This window comes from Macadamia integrifolia, chromosome 2, assembly GCF_013358625.1.
Source record: "Macadamia integrifolia cultivar HAES 741 chromosome 2, SCU_Mint_v3, whole genome shotgun sequence".
Taxonomy (NCBI): domain Eukaryota; kingdom Viridiplantae; phylum Streptophyta; class Magnoliopsida; order Proteales; family Proteaceae; genus Macadamia; species Macadamia integrifolia.
Genome location: NC_056558.1, coordinates 31534162 through 31552889, shown reverse-complemented (window position 1 = coordinate 31552889; position 18728 = coordinate 31534162). Strand labels below are relative to the sequence as shown.

General features: G+C 38.5%; 2 protein-coding genes across 6 annotated transcripts; one reads left to right on the top strand and one right to left on the bottom strand.

The window, feature by feature from the left end:
- Positions 1 to 6440: 6440 nt before the first annotated feature.
- LOC122061623 (aspartate aminotransferase, cytoplasmic) lies at positions 6441 to 15206 on the top strand. Its single transcript, XM_042625017.1, has 12 exons — positions 6441 to 6685; positions 9460 to 9531; positions 9993 to 10054; positions 10132 to 10215; positions 10464 to 10563; positions 10649 to 10769; positions 11106 to 11269; positions 11690 to 11827; positions 12054 to 12175; positions 14002 to 14096; positions 14293 to 14413; positions 14884 to 15206. Exons 1-12 carry the CDS (start codon positions 6464 to 6466, stop codon positions 14966 to 14968), a joined length of 1386 nt encoding a protein of 461 aa, XP_042480951.1. The 5' UTR covers positions 6441 to 6463; the 3' UTR covers positions 14969 to 15206.
- LOC122061628 (30S ribosomal protein S17, chloroplastic) lies at positions 9737 to 18357 on the bottom strand. Of its 5 annotated transcripts, none has more exons than XM_042625061.1 (2): positions 17766 to 18357; positions 9737 to 9751 (listed from the first exon to the last, which is right to left on the bottom strand). In XM_042625061.1, exon 1 carries the CDS (start codon positions 18238 to 18240, stop codon positions 17770 to 17772), a length of 471 nt encoding a protein of 156 aa, XP_042480995.1. In that variant the 5' UTR covers positions 18241 to 18357; the 3' UTR covers positions 9737 to 9751; positions 17766 to 17769. The 5 variants fall into 5 exon arrangements, with proteins under 5 accessions (XP_042480995.1, XP_042480988.1, XP_042480973.1 ...); XM_042625054.1 differs by lacking the exon at positions 9737 to 9751 and adding an exon at positions 15795 to 15977; XM_042625039.1 differs by lacking the exon at positions 9737 to 9751 and adding an exon at positions 16002 to 16326.
- Between the last annotated feature and the right edge of the window lie 371 nt (positions 18358 to 18728).

The window sequence follows — 18728 nt, the reverse complement described above, 5'->3', positions numbered from 1 at the left end:
AAAAAAAAAAACATGTAGCACCAGAAGCTGAACTAAGACGACACATAATTTAGAAAATTTGGTAGAATTGGTTACTTACCGGTTGGTAAGCATACCGCTCCTTGGGGGATCATATACTATGGATAGTGATTTTAGCCATACACATTCGGGGAACGTTGTTCCAGTTCCAGCTGTCCTTGTGTATTAACCATGTTAGGCACTTAGGATTACTGTATGTGTATAATACCTGTGGTCCTAAATTGCTTTGTAGCCCAACCAATAAAACAGGCCGCCATTGATGGAGCTGACGCAACATGTATAGTAATGGTAAACAGTGCTGAACTTGTCCTCTTATCCCTGCTAGCATAGACTTCATCCTTCTGTACCTAAGTCTTGGTTGCGGCAGAAGGTTCTTCTCTGTAATTAATAAGAGAAAAATGACTAAAAACTAGGGTTTTGATCATGGTTTCTGGGTATTTTCGTCTATCTAAGATCTAAATTCCAATTTCACACGTAATCGATTCAACTGTCGTAGACTTCGTTGATTATCTTTGCCGGCAGTTGAAGTTTTGTTTATTTGGATTTTTTTTTTTTCAAATAGGATTTTTGGTTTTCAGATCGGTAAAGGAGCCCATTGAAAGGATCAAGTTGTCAAGATAGACTGGAATATGAATTATAATTTCCAAATTTATTTGAGTCTTTTTTTCTTTTTAGTTTCCTCGTCAATCCATGAAACTCCATCTTAACCATCGAAGAGGGAGAGTGGGAGACTTCGTCGTTCAGTCAGTCTTTGCTTTCTAAGACTTTTAAAGGAGGTAATGAATGGCTCACAGTCCCCCACCATTTGATAATGGAAAAGGTTTTTTTTTTTTTTTTTTTTGGTGATCTCTTCTTTCTCTCCTCTCCCTTCCCCACAATTCTGTTTCCCCATTTTCTCTACCCCACAATCCTCTCTCCTTTTCTCTCTCTTATTTACTGTTTCCCCCTTATTCTCTGTTTCTGGTTATATCAATTTGATAAATGACAAGTTGCTCGTTGATTTTGAAGTTAAATCTTTAAATCTGGTAATCTATATTATATTCTGTTAGTATCATTATAGAATAGTTTAACAGTATTATTTTCCGTTCCTATGAAATTTCTCGAGATTTAGAGAAAATTGCATTGCCACCCCCTGGACTTTTTGAAACACCAAAGACACCCCCTGAAAATTCAAACAATTTCAAATCAGTCCCTACCGTTAGCCGACTGTGTTAAGTGAGTGAAAGTCTGTTAGTTTTTTTATAAAATACCCAAAACACCCCCAACTATTGTGAGAGGACAATATTGCCCTCCCTTTCCCTTTTTCTTCTAAACCCACACTCTCCCTCTCACTCCTCAGTCCTCACTCATACGAACAAGGAAGAAGAAGAAAACTTGCAAGTCGCCGCTCCCCTCCTGCGTGCGATTCTCAGACCATCTCCCCTCCAGCGTGCGATTCTCAGACTGCTCCCCTCCGGCATGCGATCTTGTCGACTTTGATCACCCACTTCACCTCTGCAACAAGAATAACAACTAAAGACTATAAAGGAATGATAATTTCAAAAATTCCTAGATTATGATGTATGATGTGTGAAGAACAAAGTGAATGCAAAAGCACGCTTAGAAGTAATGAGATTTAAAGTTGCAACCCAAACCAGGAACCCTGCAGACCTAGGAGAAAAATGAATGGGGAAAAAAGGAAAAATTTAAGAGTTTACAACGGAAACAAGCCAGAAACTGGAGGAATTAACTCGAAAATTAGTGATCAGATGAAACCTAAGAAGAACTTTGATCATTGATAATGAAAGAGAGAAAGAAAGGCATCCAAAACTGAAGTGGTAATAGAAGTGAATAATCTGGGCCTTCAAATTCTCGCATGTGGATTATACTACGATGCAAAGACATAGCAAAAAAACCATTCAGATACAAAACCCCAAAGATATTTCCATCTAATAACATGAGCAATTATAACTTTACAAGCATCAAAATCAAAAGAAGGAATAATCTTATGAAAGAGGAAAAAAAGGTAAACGAAAGCTCAATGATCCATTTACGAGGTTTAGTTGTTTTCTGGTGAATGAATATGAAATCAAACAATTCTCATTTACAGATATGAAGATAAAATACTAATATTTGTACCTCCGTGGCAGAGATGACAGACCCCATCATAGATAACGACTTCTAGCTGAAGAAGGGTTGGAGCAGCCGCAGTTGGCGATGGAGGGGAGTCGGCTAAAAGAATGCCCTCGTTTGAGAAATGAGCACTAGCATTTGCAGCAGCGTTAGTGGACAAAGAGAAGGAAGAAAATAGAGAAGATGGGATTCTCGTTACGGGGTGATTAGAGGTTGTGGAAGCCGTCCTCCAACTCGAAGCTCCTCTCCTCAGCATCATCATCATCGCCGCCATCTTTTTCATGCTTTGAATCTCTCAGACTCTCAGAATTCTTCCTCAGATCATTACACATCCAAATGCAGCTGGACTATTTTGTTCAAAAATGATGAACTGAGAATCGCACTCCGGAGGGGAGCGGTCGACTTGCAGGTTTTCTTCTTCCTCCTTGTTTGTATGAGTGAGGAGTGAGAGGGAGAGTGTGGGTTTAGAAGAAGAAGGGAAAGGGAGGGCAATATTGTCCTCTCATAATAGCTGGGGGTGTTTTGAGTTGTAAAAAAACTAACAGATTTTCACTCACTTAACCCGATCGGCTAACGGCAGGGACTGATTTGAAATTGTTTGAATTTTCAGGGGGTGTCTTTGGTGTTTCGAAAAGTCCAGGGGGTGGCATTGAATAATGACCAAAGTTCAAGGGGTGGCAATGCAATTTTCTCCGAGATTTAAGCAAGAACACCTCTAGCAGATCCTGCTTTCGATCTACATCAACGTACCATCTTAAATAGAAAGGACTCTAAGAAGGCAGACCCGAAACATGGAAAGACCTGTTACCATACTACCAACATAATAGAAGCATTTTCACCCCAAACAAAGAAAAAAAACATAATAGAAGCATGATTCAATCCTTATTCGCCAAATAAACATCAAGTACAAGTAAGGAAAATCATCACATTACCTACATCATTCAATTGTGATTCACTCCACTCCAACACAACAATTAAGTACATAAAATGTTAGACAATAAGAAGTTCAAAGGCAACTCATATATAAAAGAACAGGACATACCTTGTTATTGGACTCTACCCTACCCGGGGTAGACCCATTAAAGAGTATTGTTGATTGGATAAAAAATATTAATTGGATATTAATCAACTCAATTACTACTTCAATAATAGCCATCAAGACTATTTGACCAATTGAGTTTGTACGTGAAAGGTACAAAACCAAACAAGAAGTATACTTTCTAGGAGAAGTGCATGCCTCGAAATATGAACATAAGAGAATAACCTAATATTGTTAGGGTTTTGATTGGTTTGGTTTGGTTTGGTTTGGCTTTGGTGTGACAATAATAAAAAATATTAATTGAATATTAACCGACCAAATTACTGCTTCAATAATAACCATCGAGACTATTTCACCAATTGGGTTTGTACGTGAAAGGTACAAAAACAAAACAAGAAGTATGCTTTCTAGGGGAGATTTAGTAAGCCTATCAAGTGTTTGCTTTGCCTGCTTGCATTTGGAATTGCATTATGTGATGCTTTGTTCATAATCTGAACATGTACTTTCCTTTTTTAACATTAGTTTTTAGATTTTTATGAAAATAAATGATTTGATTATCAATGTATTCTGAACGTACTACAACAATAACAAGCTCAACGTTTTTACAACTTAATGGTGTCCGTTACATGGATCTGTTAGAAAAAAAAAAAAAAAAAAAAAGGAAGAGGGTTGCAAGGATGAGAGTAGGAGGAAAGAGACCCAACCTAAAAAGTTAGATGAATTTCAGCTAAATGGGGTTGGCTACATGGATCCTTACCCTCCAATAGACTCTATTCAAAGTCATACTTGAGACAAGACCATGACTATGAATACCATTCCTCACCACTTCACCTATGGTCATTTTAAGCCAGCCCCTAGGTCTTTTAGCTCCTTCAATTTGAATTTGATCCCTCATTCTTATTAGGGTGTCCTCAGGCATTCTTTGAACATAGCTAAACCACCTTAGATGACTTTCATGGGGCTTGTTATTGATCCGGGCAACTCTTAAATCAGCTCTAATTAGGACTATTATGCAACCAACTATGATATATGGGGCGGTATGTTGGGGAATTAAGAAGTGTCATATAGAGAAGTTGTTGTATTCTAAATCCATAATGAATAGTACTCCAATTTGTTTGTAGGTTATAAACTCAGAAAGCAAAAGTAAACATGAGTTCTTATAACAATAACTTTGACAACCTACTCCTCCAAACCTTGATAGGAAAATTACAAGTCCGAACTCCTAACCTCCAAAAAATCTCTTCTGTCTCCCAAAGCTTGGAGTATATCCTACTTGATTCCAGTGCAATCCATGAAGGTGACAATATGGACACTTTAAAAAAATTATTTGTAATACGTGCATTTGCACGTGTGTTCTTACTAGTATATATATATATATATAGATGGCTAGAATGCTAGATATGCCATTGGTATACGTAAACTAGCGGATAGCATTAATGGGGGCGCCAGATGATATGTCACACAAGAGGGATAATGGAGTTATTCCAAAAAGGGGAAGAGAGAGAGATTGACACATTGGATGGTAACATACAATATATCGATAGCATATCTACCCTTTTCTCATATTTAAAACCTTGATGACATGTACATGTGATGTGTCATCAAGAGTTAGAGAGAAAAATTCTCCCACACGACTTCGTCTTTTACAAGTTCTTAAGGGTAGTTCTCCCCCTCCTTTATGAGATGAATACAAATATTCTATATTAAATAATCTCATTATATACAATTCTCTATTGATTAATAAAATAAATTATCTAATAATTAATGATTTCGTTGGACATACAATCCTCAGCCTTTAACATTGGAAATTTTATAATCCTAATGCAAAATTCCACCACAAATGTCTACTGGATAATGTCTATAAGTCTCAATTAAAGATAGTTATCAATAAATACATCACGAGTAGATATAACTCTTATTCTTTCAAAAGTTATAGTAGTTTATTATCAACATGGGTGCCAAAAAACCTGGTCAGCCCGAACCCTTCCTAAGCCCGAACAGGGCCTAAGTTGAATTGTTCAATCCTCAGGGCAGGATTGGGCTTGGATTTTGAAATCCAAGACCAGACCTGGGCTAAGGCATTGGGCTGAGCCTAGCCCATCCCAACCCGTGCACTTCTATCTCATTCTATTACGTATAAAAATAAATATCACCACCTACCAGAGTCAATCAAGGCCAGCCCCACTCTGATCTAGGTTAATCAGGGCCAACCTGGCTCAACCTAACCCAATTAAGGTCAATCAAGGCTGGGTTGGATTGGAGTGAGCCCGATAAGGTTAGGACTAGGCTGAGATATCTCAACCCAATCTAGGGTTGGACTGGACCTAAGTTAAAAAGACCTTAGGATTGGGCCATGTTTCTATAAAGCCTGGCCCAACCCGGCTCATTGATACCCCTTTTAATGCCAAATTGATCTCTATACTTAACAATGCCATATGACAAACCTTTGGACATGGAATATAATTGCCACAACTCAGATTTGTTGAAATGACTTTTGAATGGGTGGAAACATTTTGAATGAAGGTAACGCACCGACGCTTTCTTCTCACACTAAAACTCATAACATCTGGCTGCAATGATAAAAACCTGTAGGGTATACAGACCATTTGAAAAACTACCCATAACAAATCTTATCATCAAATGACTAACAATATTTCATTCAAGATTTTACACAATATGTATACTTCATTTGTGTTTCATAATCAAAATTCGTGAAAACTCATAATATGATGACCATATGAATAGAATGTCGAGTTGTATCTCTTTTCTCATGAGGAAATTTAAGGTGAAAATCCATGAACAACCACAGCCCGTCAATATCATCGGCACGCTTCCAACCGTGCGTCCAGAAGGGAATGCGAAAGATCAATACTGGTGGAACAATAAACCAGGCAAAGAAAAAGGTTTGAAAGGGAAGAAGTTACATGGATTTATGAACCATGAGGCCATAAAAGCCCATGGCTGAGGCCCTCGATCAATCACAGTTGTTTTCCCAAACTGCCTAGGGAAACGTGCCTAAAAGTGGCTAATTTTGTCCGAACGTAATGCCACGTGTTTATTTCTTAGGCGAAACTCTAGAATGCGCCACCCCTTTCTTGATTTTCGTTCCTTTTGATATGGGTTGACAGCCACGTGGGCTTCATGGTTATCGCGGGGCCAATGTATCAGCCACGTCATCAGATTAGAGCCTAGTTCGGCCCGCCACGTCAACAAGGAGTCCCTATTATAAAGTGGTGGAAGTCCATAAAAGGAAAAGCGTAGTCTACGACCATCGAGAGGTATTGAACAAAGAAAATGTCTAAATTGCGCCCACAGTTCTCTTTATCAGGCGCCCACGGTTCACCAACCGATCGAAGGTTAAGTGCTTTGGCGAGGCATCTCGCAGACGATCCTTCTGCTTTCTCCATGGATTCCCAAAATTCTAACCAGACCATCTCTCTTTCTCCAACCGCCGCCTTCAATGGCGATTCTGTGTTCGCCAACGTTGTCCGAGCTCCTGAAGATCCGATTCTTGGGGTAAACTCTTTGCTTTCCTTCTATCTTTCCTCTTCCCTGCAATCTTCGACTTTACTTGTTTTTTCCTCTTTCTGCAACTTCGACTTTACTGGTTTGGCTTTCTTTATTATTTGTTTGGATTCCATCTTCTTCTTATTCTTCCTGCTCTATCTGTATCCGAATCGTTTGCTTTTCTTTCGTTTAGAATTTTTCGTATTCTCTTTGGTACCAAATTTCTGTTTTGTTATTATCGTTTGATTTGTATGATATTGTTTGATTATATGCTTGTATAATCCATTTAGATCTTTCTATCAACTTTAAATTTCGTTGTATCTTCTTCATGTCCCTATTGTCTATATGTTTGGAAAAGGGGATGTGTTGTACTTTATAAGCAATACTGAAATTGTGGAAATACAAAGTCCGATCTCGGTATATATTTTGAAGTCGGATTTGAGATGAATAGTGCCATTGAGCTCCCTTGATCAGGCGAGAAATGTCGACAAAATTTTGTTGGAGATTGGTTGCGTGTACATCTCAGCTTCCGGGTTGAAATCGTCTGCAATTCCGATCTCGTACAATTCCGTGCAATACCACCTTTAGGTGGTGACACGTGTATTGATACCAATACAATGGTCCAGATCTGCTACAACTAATAAAACATTAAATCAGTGAAGAGGCATTTAAATCAGATTTGGACCATTGCATTGGAATCAATACACGTGTCACCCCCTGAAGGTGGTATTGCACGGAATTGTACGAGATCGGAATTGCAGACGATTTTTTTCCTACACACGGTCAGACGATAAAAATCGTCTGCAATTCTAATCTTACAATTCCAGTATTGTACAATAGTACAATACTGCAATACCTTTGGCAGAATGCAACACGTGGCAATATTGACGCGGACAACCCAAATGAAGAGGGAGAAGTGGATGCCGCTCAGACCGATCACATATTTACATGATAATTCCGGTCTCAGCCTTTTCTGTCTTTTTCTTTTTTTCTTTTTGCCTTCTTAGAAAAAAATGAAGGAGCAAGAACTTGAAATGGAAATACAAATATTGTCCGTTCTGAACCAGTGACGCTCCCAAAATCACAGTATTAAGCGACTTCCAGCGGAGGGGGAGGTTGAGGGCAAGATCGAGGAGTCCCCTAGGAGAACTGTTGGGTCGTGACTGAAATCAACAACGGAAGAGGAGTTGGAATCGCTCTGGGCCTCACCTCCGGCACCAGAAAACACAGCCTGAAAGTCGGCAGCAGTGGCGACTGTTGAACCTCAGATGGTGATGGTTCATGTTCATGTTTAAGTTCAAGTTCATATTGATGGGCATGATCTCCAATCGTACGAACGAGTTCAAGAAGAAAAAGGGTGCGTTGTCGGCAAAACCCCAGCAGCGGCAGCCGCTGCCGCCGTGCATCAGCAAATCTCTTACTATTTCAAGAATAGAAGGGAAGAAAAGAGGAAAGTAATTTTTAGGGTTTCACAATTTCAAAATACCCCTATATGGATTGGGTCATCATTATTTCGGTTTGATTCGGTTTAATCAAATTAAATCGTCTGCAATTCTGATCTCGTACAATTCCGTGCAATACCACCTTTAGGCGGTGACACGTGTATTGATACCAATACAATGGTCCAGATCTGATTTAAATGCCTCTTCACTGATTTAATGTTTTATTAGTTGTACTAGATCTGGACCATTGTATTGGTATCACTACACGTGTCACCGCCTGAAGGTGGTATTGCATAGAATTGTACGAGATCGGAATTGCAGACGATTTCAACCCTCAAACTTGAGGTTTTCTTGATATTGAAAATGACGTTTTATTTTGGGGGGGGGCGAAGGTGGGGTGGAATTTAAAAAAAATTAAAAAAGAAATTCTTATGTGTTAAGCCATTAATTTGACAGACGCCTATCCAACTCAAGAGGCGACGTGAAAGCATACTACTAAACTTTTAACTCCTTTTGTGTGAAACATGCTAGAGTAAGTATAAGGAAAAATAAAAAATTGTGTCCTTTTTACGATTAGAAGAATACGAAACAAACATGCTTGTCATACTCTGTCCGGGTTCTTTATCAACTGCTCCTGAAACTCATTCATTATGTGGAAAGAAGTCTTATAAGCTGAAGATACTGCCCTCCCAAGTGCCAAAACCTTTTGATGAACTACATCCCAACAAATGAGCATTCTTTAATTGCACATGCTCTTTGGCTGGGAGAACAGCATGATGGGTGTCGTAAAATAACTTAATTTTCTGCCCAACCAAAAATGTGATCCTCTGGCTTTGTCTAACAATTCTACCATAATAACTGTTTTGGTCAATAATGGAGCTATATTCAATGCACCTGGAAAATGAAGATGAAGAGCCAATGGCAGGTAGCTCTTAGTTTCAGAAGCCTTACATTGAGTAACGTGGGTATGAGGGAAGCAGGCCCTTTAAATTTTATTAATGAGTTAAAAGTAAATTATTGTCTAATATGCGTGTGTTTGTGGGGAGGAGGGGGTGGGGTTCTGAAAAGCTAATTGCAACCCCAAAAAATACAAAATCACGTCCCCCACCCCCCTATATTCAAATATCTTTCTTGTGCTCTCTTCACTTCCCCCCTCACCCCCTCTTCAATCACTTATTTTTTCACTTTCTTATGCCTGGAAGCTCATAGAGCTGCTCTATTGATTGTTACTTCCTCCTTAGAGGTTTTTAATCGTAGCATCACTTTTCTGTTTGAAAACTTGATGCAGATTTCTTTTACTCATTTCTTATATTAACTATGAATTTATTTTCAATCAATCAGGTGACTGTTGCATATAACAAGGATCCCAGCCCAATCAAGTTGAATTTAGGTGTTGGTGCTTATCGAACAGAGGTGTGTTTCTCTGATGACGTTTTTCCATTTTTTTGTAAACATGTAGGAACAAACACATGTGGTTTTGAATTTGAGAATAGATACGTATTTATGCCTATTCATTTGTTTGAACTTTTCCACTTCACTGGTCACATCTGTTGATTGTCATACATCAGACCGGGAATTGGATCCCTTTTTTGCTGGTGCCAGTAGTGCCATGCTTTAGTCCTATGAGGCATACCTGAAAAGATATACAAAATATTTTGTAGTAATGCCTGCACATCTCTCTCTCTCTCTCTCTCTCTCTCACACACACACACACACACACACACTCACACACACACACACACACATGCACACTTACACACACTCATACATAAACAACATCTAACAGGCAGACAGGCATGTGTGTTCTCACATGAAAAGAGTTTAGTCACTTCTGATCAAAAGTTATTTCAATTGACGAATGTCATGTGTAACAGGAAGGCAAACCTCTTGTTCTGAATGTGGTGAGACGTGCAGAGCAGATGCTTGTAAATGACCAGTAAGCTATTGAATCATTGTTATTTCTAGTTCTACTTTAAATGATTGTTATTCAGATCTACTTTGTACAAATGTCAGGTCTCGCACTAAGGAGTATCTCCCAATTACTGGATTGGCAGACTTCAATAAATTAAGTGCTAAGCTCATTTTTGGCTCTGACAGGTAAGAATATCCTGTATTTTACTTGGAATTACAATTGCAGTACTATGAAAATTCTGAGAAGTTAAAGCATTGCAAGTAGACGAAGATACAAAATTCTTAAAGGATCAATAAACCGAAAGATTAATGTTTGTTATTGTTAGAAATGTTGCTTTAGTTTTTAGGGGTGAAGAGTTTTCCTAGTTTTACTTTTATTGAACATATTTTGTTTTATTGCACTTATTTCAATAGTTTTCTTGCTTTGGAAACAGCCCTGCTATTCAAGAGAACCGGGTGGCTACCGTCCAGTGCTTGTCTGGTACTGGTTCACTCAGGGTTGGCGCTGAGTTTCTGGCCAGACATTATCACCAAGTAAAGAATTCACGTTTATACACCTGATTCTTTCCTAAGATAATGATCTTTGCAACTTACAGTTTAACCATCCCCCTTTTACCAGCGCACAATATACATTCCGCTGCCTACATGGGGAAACCATCCAAAAGTTTTCACTATAGCTGGATTGACTGTCAAGACTTATCGTTACTATGACCCGGCTACACGTGGACTGAACTTCCAAGGTATGTGCCTCTCTGATGCTGAGCTTATACTTGTTATAAAGCTATTTACGGTCTTACCAGCAATGTTACAGTGGTGCGTCACCACTGAATCTTCATTTAGCTGTTATACATAATTTGTTTTATGGTATCATAATCAGGATTAAATAATATTTACTTTTTTTACCTATTTAAATACTACGATAAAAATTGATGTATTTTTACTGAATTTTCTGTAATTGTTGTTCTTCGAATCATTTTTGGTTGTTTGTTGTTCAATTCTGTCAATTTGTTTTTTCTGTTTTTTAGTTTTGCGGCACTTTTTGCATGTTATAATATTTCTTTATCTGTGGGAAACAGGCCTTCTAGAAGATCTTGGTTCTGCCCCAACAGGAGCAATAGTGCTGCTTCACGCATGTGCTCACAATCCGACTGGTGTTGATCCAACCCTTGAGCAGTGGGAGCAGATTAGGCAGCTGATGAGATCGAAAGGACTGTTGCCTTTCTTTGATAGTGCCTATCAGGTAACTGTGAATGAGCCAAAAACCCAAAGTAGTTTGGGATTGTTGAGTCCTTTATGATCCTGGTATAACAACTAGACAGCTATTAACTTTCTGGATCTTCAATTATCCAAACTGGCTAATGATTGGTCCATGGTAGTCATGGAGCATAAGCAGGGGCAAAGGCTCAAGGCGCCAATGCAAGCGTCATATATTTACATTCCAGACCATATGTTATAGTTATTTAGTTACATAATTTCTGCATTTATAGTTTTTTAGTTGATTATATATTTTATGTTTATTGCCTGATATAATTCATCATCCTTGTAGTTATTTAGTGAAAAAAATAATAGGTTTTCTTCTTTCCTTGAGTGTAGGCACAACACCTTGAGAATTTCAGATTTGTCCATTCTAACTGTATCATGTGGGTTGTTCAAATTCTAGGGTTTTGCAAGTGGAAGCCTGGATTCCGATGCACAACCCATTCGCTTGTTTGTTGCAGATGGTGGTGAATGCCTTGCAGCTCAAAGTTATGCAAAGAACATGGGACTCTATGGGGAGCGTGTTGGTGCCCTCAGCTTGGTAAGAAACACCCTTCAAGCAATTATCTACCATTTCAAATTTGGTTGCTGCTTATTTTCTCTTTTGAGTAAAGCTGTATTTTTTCCGTAAAACTTTACCTTTACCAAAAACACAGTAGTAGCTTGTAAAAGGGGAATTGAAAGGAAAATTGTGACATCATTAATTTTGAGGCCTAATCCAACTTAATGTTGTCATGTTATGAATCTAAAGGTCTGCCAATTTATAGGTTTGCAAGTCGGCAGATGTAGCAAGCAAGGTTGAAAGCCAGGTGAAACTTGTGATCAGGCCCATGTATTCCAATCCGCCTATCCATGGTGCATCCATTGTAGCTACCATCCTCAAGGACAGGTATAAATGCTGCTACTATCAAGGAATGATTCAACCCATGCAATTTGAGTTTACCTAGTTGAATTTTGGAAAAATGATAGGCAAAGCAAGCCTATTCAACAAATTCTTGGTTACAATGATTTAGTGCAGTCCAAATAATGAAATAAGGATTACAATAAGAAGGATTTAATTAAAACCAATATATATCAAGTGAATCATTTAAAGAAATAAGGGAAATCATCCAGTACCACCCCTAAATTTGAAAATAACTTGGTGTAACCCCTAAAAATAAAAATAATGTCTAGTAGACCCCTCACTTTTTCAAAATTATATCTAAAAAATCCATTCCGTTAGGTTTAAGGCGTTAAGTGATGATGTCATTAAACATTTTTTCGCTAAATGGCCAATATACCCTTATGGGTCTGTTAAGTTACTATAATGCCCTTCGTCCCCAATTAGTAAAGCAGAGATTGGAGTATGACAATCCCTAAATTGATAACCACTGCTCTGATGAGTATAACCTTTGATCACCTGCACTGCGCTACTCTGCTCTGCTCCGTTCACCTGCGAAGACTACACGAAGAACTCCTAGAACTACCGTAAGAGACAACAAAACGAGAAAACCAGTACAGCCGAAAGGAGGGATAGATCTTCGGTAACCACTTGCAAAACTAGGTGAAATCGGATAGGGATTTTTCAAGAGCTGCTGCTTTTGTCTTTGATGAAGAAGTGTCGGCATCATTTATTACTGCTAATGTAACTAAACAATTGAAGCTCTAACTCCGCCGAAACAGGACAGTTCTTAAGAAAAGTTATCACCGATTTGAACTTCTAGGGTTTGGCAAGGTTTCTAAATCGAGATCTGAATTGAATAAAGCTAATCTAGTAGATTCTTAACAGTTATATGAACTGACTTCCAACTCCAGAGACATCTTGACTAGAGTTCCGCCATGAAATTTTTGGCAGGATCACATAAAACTTATGTTTGTTCTTGTTGGAATTTGTGGGTTTCTGTTGTTCATATGTTGAAGATCATCATGTATAAACCAGTGGGATTCATGGATTCTGTGGTTTGCTAAATAAAATATCTTTATTGATTCTTCACAGAATTTCATCTGCCCCTGTTTTCCCCTCCACCTTCAAACTATTTTCAAATTTCAAACTTTTTTGAATTTTGAATACCCAGTAGAGGAAAATGGGATCAGGTGAAGAAACAAATTTTTAAGTAGAGATTTGGGTTTATCTTTTAATGTGCAACTTCATCTTTGAAGCTCTGAGTGGTTCTCTGGAAGAAAAGAATATGAAGAACAAAGCATGGAAGCAGAGAAAGGTTGAAGTTGAACCATCTAGTTAAGAGAATCCCTTTTGAAAACAATAAAGGAAAGAAAAGAACAAAGAGTTCATCCGGCTACCCGGCCTTCTGCTGCTACTGGTTTACTCTCAGCTAAGGTCGCGGCTGAGAGAGAACATGTAATGGTTTGGAAGAAAATGGGTTCTTTTTAGAGTTTAAGTATAAGGGTAAAAGGGACATTTCTCACTTTCAGTTAACGGTGTTACAAATTAGGGGTGCGGTAGACATTATTTTCATTTTTAGGGGTTACGCCAAGTTATTTTCAAATTTAGGGTGGTACTGGATAATTTCCCAAGAAAAAATTACAAGTATGTTCTGAAGGGTGTACGAAAAAAAAAAAAAAGATACAAATAATGTATATCAAATTTATATAATATAATTTCCGTGGTTTGCTTTTCTCCAAGTAGATAGAGAGAGAGAGAGAGAGAGAGAGAGAGAGAGAGAGAGAGAGATAGAGAAAAAGAGCATGGTGATTTGTATTGTGCTTTGATTGCAGGGATATGTTTCATGAATGGACAATTGAGTTGAAAGCAATGGCTGATCGGATTATCAGCATGCGACAGCAACTATTTGATGCTCTACGTTCTAGAGGTTAGCTTGTTTTCGGGTTTCTTCTGTTTGTCTATTGATTCTCATTTCTTACATTTTTTTAGGGCTGCAAAGTAGCATTGGTGGTTCAACTATATAATTGCATTGAAATCAAATGTCTATGATGCAATGACCTGCCTATATTCTATTCTCAGCTAAGCTTACATTGTTTTGATGCATTTCCTTTGCCTTTATGTAGGTACACGAGGCGATTGGAGTCATATTATTAAGCAGATTGGAATGTTTACTTTCACAGGGTTGAATACAGAGCAAGTTTCTTTCATGACCAAAGAGTATCACGTATACATGACATCTGATGGGTAAAGTTATTTCTCCATTGGCACATCTGTCCATTAAGGCCCATTCTTTGTGAAATATTTTATTCCCTGAATAATTTTTCAATCAAATATTAGTGGGAAGTAGTCTGATGAACCAATTGCCTGTTAAACTCTCAACTGGAAACAAGTAATTCATACCCTACATAGTATCACCAATTTTTTTCTGTTCGAATAGTGTGTAGAGGATATCATGGAAGGGTGGTATTATCGACTTCATACAATTAGGGGTGAGAGTAATAATGACCCTAGAAGAGTGGTCGCTTCCACCACCCGTGGTGGAGGTTTAACTTTTGCCTAATATGAATTATTGATCCCACCAGCATCAATCCGTTTTAACAATGGTAGGAATTTCCTACAAAATTATGAATATATTAGTTGGCTGGTTTTTTTTATTTATTTTTCTGTTTCTGTTTCTGATGTTCTCATTCTCACTCGTTTTTTATGTGTTATAGGAGAATTAGCATGGCAGGTCTGAGCTCAAGGACAGTCCCGCATCTTGCAGATGCCATACATGCAGCTGTCACCCGTATGGGCTGATGATCAATATATGGGCACAGCTAGCTTAAGTTGTAAGCTCATTAGTTGCTACATCCGTGGCTGGAGATTTCCTTTTGTTGTTTTTACCCTATCGTTGTATTTGTAATAATCATATCCCCAGGTTAAAGTCTCATGGACATAATTTTTGTGGACACTGAGGTTGTATAAACTCGGTGGTAGCCATTGAATTTTGGACCAACTTTATTGGAAGTATTATACTACCTTGGTTTAACTTTTTACTTTTTTCTTAAGTTCAAAGAACCAGGTTAAAAAGGGAGTGGTATTCAACCACGCTGTTACTTTCCAGGGTATCACTGGCATGCCCGAAGAAAACAGCCGGAAAATGCAGAAAGGAAAAAGGGGATGAAATTTAAAATTTGAAGTCATGGAATATGAAATTTGACGCCTAAGACCCTATGGTAACCTCTATGAATAGGGACTTCTGATGAAGAAAACTGAAAGTGTTTGTCATTGATTGAAATAGACCATCAAATTTGACATGTTAATTATTTAAATTAATATTAATTTATTTGATATTCAGAATGCCAGAACATTTGTACGACTTCTGGTGTAATAGACGGATGAATTTACACTCCGGCCCCTAATTTTTTGATAGATAAAATATTATCCATATGTATGAAAAATTCGACTAGTAGACCATGACCGAAGGAAAACGTTTGTCTAGCATTTTTTTTTTTTACAACTTTTTTATTTTATTTATGAAGAAAAGAATGTTTCCTGGTTGTGCCAATAGATGGTAGGTTTTTTGTGTTTCATAGGGGTAGGGGTGTCATTTGTCACCGTCTCTTTGGATGCAGAGGTTGCATGATTAGGAAGTGTTCATTTCACCTTTCTTTATGTTTTGAAGAAAAAGAGCCTAAAACAATTCTAGGAAAAGAATGTGAAAAAAGATATGCATTACTTAAGCCTTGTATCCAGTATAACCTCAAATAGAACTGATTGGAGTGCGAGGATCTATCTGGCTGACCCATTCAGTTGTAAGTAACTCCTATACAAGGGATGTAGAACGATATTAGAAAAAACAACAGAAAATACTTATGTGAGAGGCAAAGAAATCGACATCGGTTCAGAGATAACTTTTCCCTTGGAATAGATACATCATACATTCATATTATTAGGAAAGGAAATTACATAAGCAAGTCCTCCGAACTGTTAAGAGCACACTGAATAGAGAATATGATCCTCAGAAGCTCCTCACTGCTCCCAGCCTCTTCTCTCCCTCCCCCTCCACTTTGGCTCCCCCCAAGAATGACAAGAAGGTCTGGTTTCCTTTGCTTTGATTTCTCAGGGAACTGAAATCTATCAATTGACTCCTGAAACTCAAATTGATGAGGGAGCTGGAAATGTGAAACGACAAATTATACGTTGCACATAGATACCTACTATGAGGAAGCCTGAACAAAATAATATTGTCTTTGTAGAAGGGGGAACCATATGAAGGCATGATCTTTGACTGGGAAGACATTTTCTATAGCAATTGAAATAGAAACCAGATCTTAGGATATGGAAAACAAACAAACTGCCACCATGAGATAGTTCCAAGGTTTCATAGACTCGGATCCAATAATTTATCATTAGTATTAGAGGCAAATTTTCTACCACAATGGAAGGAAGCCACCAATCTCCAAGGAGCACACTTGATTCCCCCAGTCTGATATGTCACAATCACATTTCGACGAGATTGCTTCTCAGCTGATTATAGGAAATGCGATCAATGGGTCCTCAATCAGAGGTGTTTGGTTGCCATGAGGCGAAGTGGAATCCTTATTTCTCCTCAATTCAGATAAAACAACTCTTAGCAGAAAGAGAATGAAGGTGGTACTCCAGTGGACAGCATTAAGAGGAAAGTGACTTCTTGTTAGTTTTGACGAACCAAAAGATTTGCAGTGCAACTGGGTGTCTCAACAGGTTTGGAAGCTGCCTTTCATTTCTTCCTTCTCAGATAAAAACACGCACACTGCTTGTGGAAAGAGGAAAAGAAGGTACTGAAAGGTCCTCCAGAGGCTTACAACCAACAGTTCTATCGATTTATTAGTTACTACTAGTTTTCCAGCAATATTGGTTTTTGAGGTCTGCAATGGCTGATTTTGAGGCAAATCATAATCACCAAGGGGTAGCTGATTCTTGTTTACCCTTCAACTGTGAAGGAATGGAACAAGGATCCAATTGACTACCCAGGTCATAGAAACTATAGCATCGAACATCGACTATTTGAGATTGAATAATCAGATATCATACAATGCTAAGAAGAGACCCAAACTTAACAAACATTTTCAATGCGTTAAAGCTTTTTCTTCTGCAGCAAAAATATCTCAGATGATCACAACAAGATAGACAGATAGGATCATAGGACTTTTATCTTTAATCTTCAATTGAAAACAAGAAATCCCAGTTTCTCAGCGGCAAATAAACAAACACAAAAATGGCAGTTGTGACTGCCCCCCTCCGCGACAAGACATACTAGTTCATCAAAACTGCTAATGCAGCACAAACTCAAATTTTCTTTTCAATAATAAAGAGATAGAATTCCTAATTTTTTGTTCGATCATTAAAAAGCACAACAAATTCTGCTGGGACTCCAATGGGACTACCAGTAAAGAGCACAAATGGAACTACCAGTAAAGAGAAATTCCATCATCTCGATTGATTAATTCACAAAAACACAAGAATTCGGAAGTTTCACAGTCTTAACCGAATCAAATTGAAGCAGGCGTTGATAGAAACGGTTCAATACAGTTGAGATGTTGAGATACAAGAATCAAAAGCGCAATCTTACCCATCTAAGTCTGCTGGGACTCCAATGGGATACCAAGCTCTTGCGGCACGGCTTCAGAGGGTTTGGGCCTTCTCCTTTCAACGACGGGAATAGCAATAAAAGCTTTGGTCTTGCTGATGGGTTTACTTTTCTCGAGTTGTACTAAGTCCCCAACCTTGAATTTGTTCTCAGGGTCGTGAGCCTGGAACTTCTTCTTCTTCCTCACCCTTCTCTTGTATTTTGGGTGTGGGGCGAGACGCACTACCTCAACCGCAACAGTCTTGTTGTTGGTGGCGCAAACGACCCTCCCCTGCAACGTTTTCATAGCACGAATTTGAGGAAGAAAAGAAGGGGGAGATAGGTTTGAAGTTGAGAGAGATGAGGAGGGTTTATTGAGGTGATGAATTGGTGAGGATCCATGAAGGAATGGAGAGCTAATGCTGAGAGACTTCAACTTAGGGAGTATCAGAAATGACGACGGAGAAGATAACAACATTGTGGGGAAGCGAGGTGGTGCAAACTGGAAAGGGGAGGAATAGTGGAATACCCCTCTTATTCCTCCTTATCCCTCTTATCTTTGTGGATAAGAAGGAGCCAAGCAAGGAATGAGACTAGCAGAGTTCAGAACTCCTGTTTTATAACCAGGAATCCGGGCCGATTCGGGACTAAAAACCCTAGAATCGGCTATTTGATCTGAAAACTTGACGATTCTAGGGATTCTGGCGTGTATCGGCCAAAATCGGCCCAAAGAACCCTAGAATAGGCCATTTGATCTGAATACCTGTCGATTTTCGGGATTTCTGGTGTGAATTGGCCATGTTGGATCGATTTTGAGTGATTTCAATTCAAATCAGCCGATTCACCGATATGATAACTACACTCCTGGAACAATATTTGGAAGAAGGGGTGTCAATTTTATGCCTGCACCGGTAGGCTCAACCGAACCCGAGACGTTTATGACCCGACCTACACCGACTCGTTGTA

Bases quoted from the DNA above. Each gene is read 5' to 3' on its own strand.
- LOC122061623 (XM_042625017.1), top strand. From the start codon at position 6,464: ATGTCTAAATTGCGCCCACAGTTCTCTTTATCAGGCGCCCACGGTTCA. The intron at 12,176-14,001 runs GTATAAATGCTG...CTTTGATTGCAG, and splicing joins GCTACCATCCTCAAGGACAG to GGATATGTTTCATGAATGGA. The intron at 14,097-14,292 runs GTTAGCTTGTTT...GCCTTTATGTAG, and splicing joins TGATGCTCTACGTTCTAGAG to GTACACGAGGCGATTGGAGT.
- LOC122061628 (XM_042625061.1), bottom strand. From the start codon at position 18,240: ATGTTGTTATCTTCTCCGTCGTCATTTCTGATACTCCCTAAGTTGAAG.